We start from the raw sequence: 3,313 nt of genomic DNA, 5'->3' as shown, positions 1-3,313 counted from the left end.
TTAAAAAGAAAAGAAGTGGCAAGTGTTGGAAAGTTGGAATGATGTTTCACTTGGAATTCAACCGGCGAAAATAAGGCATGGGCGTAGAGGTAGTGGATGGCCGCCGAGAAGTTTATTCGGTATTGCAGTTAAAAAGTCCACACACCACACACCCAATTTTTTACAAAGAGAGAGAAAGTAATCCTAGAGAGAGAGAGGGAACGACGCCTCCCCTATTTGACCAGCACCACCTTCCGCGTCTACACTTCTAACTTCCTCAACCCTCCTCTTTTTCCATACCTCAAATCAGAATCAAAATCAAAACCCCCTCTTCTTCCACTCACCTTCTCTTCCCATACCTGATACGCCACACGCACAGCAGAGGCAGTGATTGAATTGAAGCTGGGTGAGAGAAGATGGGGTTCCTCAAAGAAGACAAGACCTTGAACAGAGTAGCGTTCGTGGTTCCCAGATGGATCAAAACCCTGTTTTTCTTGATCACCATGTTGATTTCTCTGCTGTTATTCTCCGCCCCCATTCTCCTCGCTGTCGCCGACGCCCTTCTCCCCTCCGCCTTCTTGTCCGCCTCCCTCTCCCCTTCCTCGCTCAATCTGCAGACCTTTTCTTCTCACCTCAGCAACTACGACTTTCGTTACTCCCTCATCGATATCCCCCTCGTCTCCATCATCCGCTCCGCCATCATATTATGTAAGAATCGGAGCGCCCCCCCAATTCCTTTACTTTTTTAAAGCAAATCCCACTTTTAAATTTATCTAAATTTTCTCTTCTGGTTACAGGTGTTTACAGCTTCTGTGACGGGCCACGGCTGTCAAGGGGGCCGTACTTGGCGATCGCCACCGTGTGCTCGGCGGCGTCGCTGGTGTTTGTTTCGTTGAAGGCTTCGTACGTGTTCATGATGAGCAGCTACAGTAGTCACTCGAAAGGCGGATACGTGAGAGCAATGGAGGCGGCACTGTTCGTTTCGTCGTTGGGGCTGGCGATCGGCCACGTAGTGGTGGCGTACAGGACCAGCTGTAGGGAGAGGAGAAAGCTTCTGGTATACAAGATTGATATCGAAGCTGTAAGTCAATCTCCCTCTCTGTCTCTCTCTCCACTCTATTCCCATTTCCCAGCTAAGCAGAAGTTTCGCCTTAGGGGCTTTCAGTCATTTCACAAGCTGAATTTTCAATTCTTTTAGAATAAGTTACCTCGTACTGTTCAGGTTTAATTATACAACTATCCACTCCTTTTACATATTAACAAAATAACAAATTACCCCTAAAGAAGGGTTCCATGTATTGTATCGATTAAAATTATAATTACAATATCAAGAATTAAATTTTATAATTTTTTTAAAAGGATAACGAGCATCTATATTATTAAATTTAATTTTATAAAGTGTCGATATAATTTATTTTAAAAATATTGAGAAAAACTAATGTGTAGATGAGATATTTTTTGTCCCAATTTCTAATTTTAAATTTTATAGTGACGCATGCATTATGGTCTTGAGGTGGGCCAAAATCTTTGGTGATGCAAGTGTGAGGTGTGTTGTGGGACCCACTATTTTTATTGGGATATAGAGGTTCAAACAAATATTTTTTTTTTTTTTGTTCAGTAAATATAAATTTTATTAAATAAATAATAGTATATCGATGCAATATGCAAACATTAACTTCATTTAAGATTGAAATAAAGGGTTATGTTCTTCTTGGTGTAGTAGTCTAAAAATGACTTAAGTTCCATCTAACGATGATGACTTGACTACTCGAGTTGAACTCTTACTATATCCACCAACCTAATTATTCATTGATTTGAAGCTTTAGGAACTCAGAGATAGTAAGTCGAGTTCCCATTGAGTATGTTAGGAAACTCTTTTAATTGAAACTTAGATGATCATATGTGTCAATTTTGAAATTTTATGTGGTGGAAAAAGTAAAGAAAGTGTTGTTAAGAGCATATTATTCGAGTAGATTGAATTTTCTATTTTAAATTTTATTGTATCTTTTTGCTTTATTTGATATGTATCTTTTTAAATAAAATAAATGACGTAATCTTTATACATGTGAAAGTTAAATGAGGTAAAGATATAATAGGATTTGAAATAGAAAATGCAATGTGTTGGTCACGTAGAAATATGAATGCGGCATATGAGCACTTAGTTAATTGTCCTAAAGAAACACAAAAAGGAAAAGGATTCCTAGAAAAGAGTTGTTTGTTTTTTTAGAAGTCTCTCTCTCAAAAGTATGGCATCCTCCACTTGTTTGTTGGAAAGTCTCAATGAAGACAGAATCTACCTCAACCTTTTTTCATAAGTCTCATTCTCTGTGTGGTGTGTATGCTGTTGAGGCAAAAGCTGGGGGTTTTCATAGAAATTTCAAAAAGCAGAGGCTGAAAGAACCATGGAATATTGTACTTCATGAATGGATTCTGCTCAAGTCTAGTTACTAGAATCTTGACTATGCACCGCCCAAGATAGAGACGGACGGACCCAATACGGGTTGGATTGAGCAGTTGCCGTCTCCCCTCTTTTTCTATAATTTCAAATTTTACCGCCTTCTATACACATTAACCAAATAATTAAAACAAGTTTCAGTTGACTGCTGACCTTGTCAAATGCAAGCATTTGTTGTTCTTTGTTCTCTTTTGCTTATTTGTCAACTCTGATCTACAAACTTATGTCTTACTTAATAAACACTGACGGAGAAGACGGCCAATTCCTTTGTCTTGGACAAAGTCTAATAAACCTTTTGTCACATGGCTGCAGGTCTCCGCTTGCAAGAATGGATTTCCGAGATATCAGAAAATACTCCAAGAAGCACGAGCAAAGTGAAAAATGAACCAACCTATTTGTTCTAACCTGTCCGTTTTTTCCTCAGATTCAGGTTTCAGGTACATAGTAGAAAATCTTCCTTTGTTTTACCAAAATACATAAACTAAGTTGTTCAAAGTTTTCGATGTGTTTTAACTGACTCTGGCTTTTCCGACTTCCCTGCTTTTTGCAGTTTCATCCAAAGGAGATCGGTAGCCTGATGCCAACTGAAGTTGCAGAGTTACACAAGCCATAGACTAGGAGTAGATACGGCATTTTTGTAAACGTATATGCATACGTGTATAGTGTATAATATATACGGATACGTGTATAATGTATTGGTGGTCAGTTTCAGTGTTTAGGCAGTAGTGAGTCCACAGAGTGGTGTCGATTACATGTAAATATATAGAATTATGTGAATTTCCAAGAACTGCTGCAGGTGTTCTCATATAAATTATGGTGAGATTATGCTACCGCAGGGTTCATTTATGGGAGAAATTGAAATTTGATTTTATATCCTAA

At 38.5% G+C, this 3,313-nt stretch overlaps 1 protein-coding gene across 1 annotated transcript; it reads left to right on the top strand.

Annotated features, from left to right (window-relative positions):
* LOC105160881 lies at positions 345 to 3,313 on the top strand. Its single transcript, XM_011078384.2, has 4 exons — positions 345 to 687; positions 777 to 1,060; positions 2,747 to 2,871; positions 2,985 to 3,313. The coding sequence occupies exons 1-3, from the start codon at positions 396 to 398 to the stop codon at positions 2,810 to 2,812; spliced, it is 642 nt and encodes a 213-aa protein (XP_011076686.1). The 5' UTR covers positions 345 to 395; the 3' UTR covers positions 2,813 to 2,871; positions 2,985 to 3,313.

This window comes from Sesamum indicum, linkage group LG4 (assembly GCF_000512975.1).
Source record: "Sesamum indicum cultivar Zhongzhi No. 13 linkage group LG4, S_indicum_v1.0, whole genome shotgun sequence".
Taxonomy (NCBI): Eukaryota; Viridiplantae; Streptophyta; class Magnoliopsida; order Lamiales; family Pedaliaceae; genus Sesamum; species Sesamum indicum.
The sequence above is the reverse complement of the archived record's forward strand: the minus strand, read 5'-3'. Positions and strand labels throughout refer to the sequence as shown.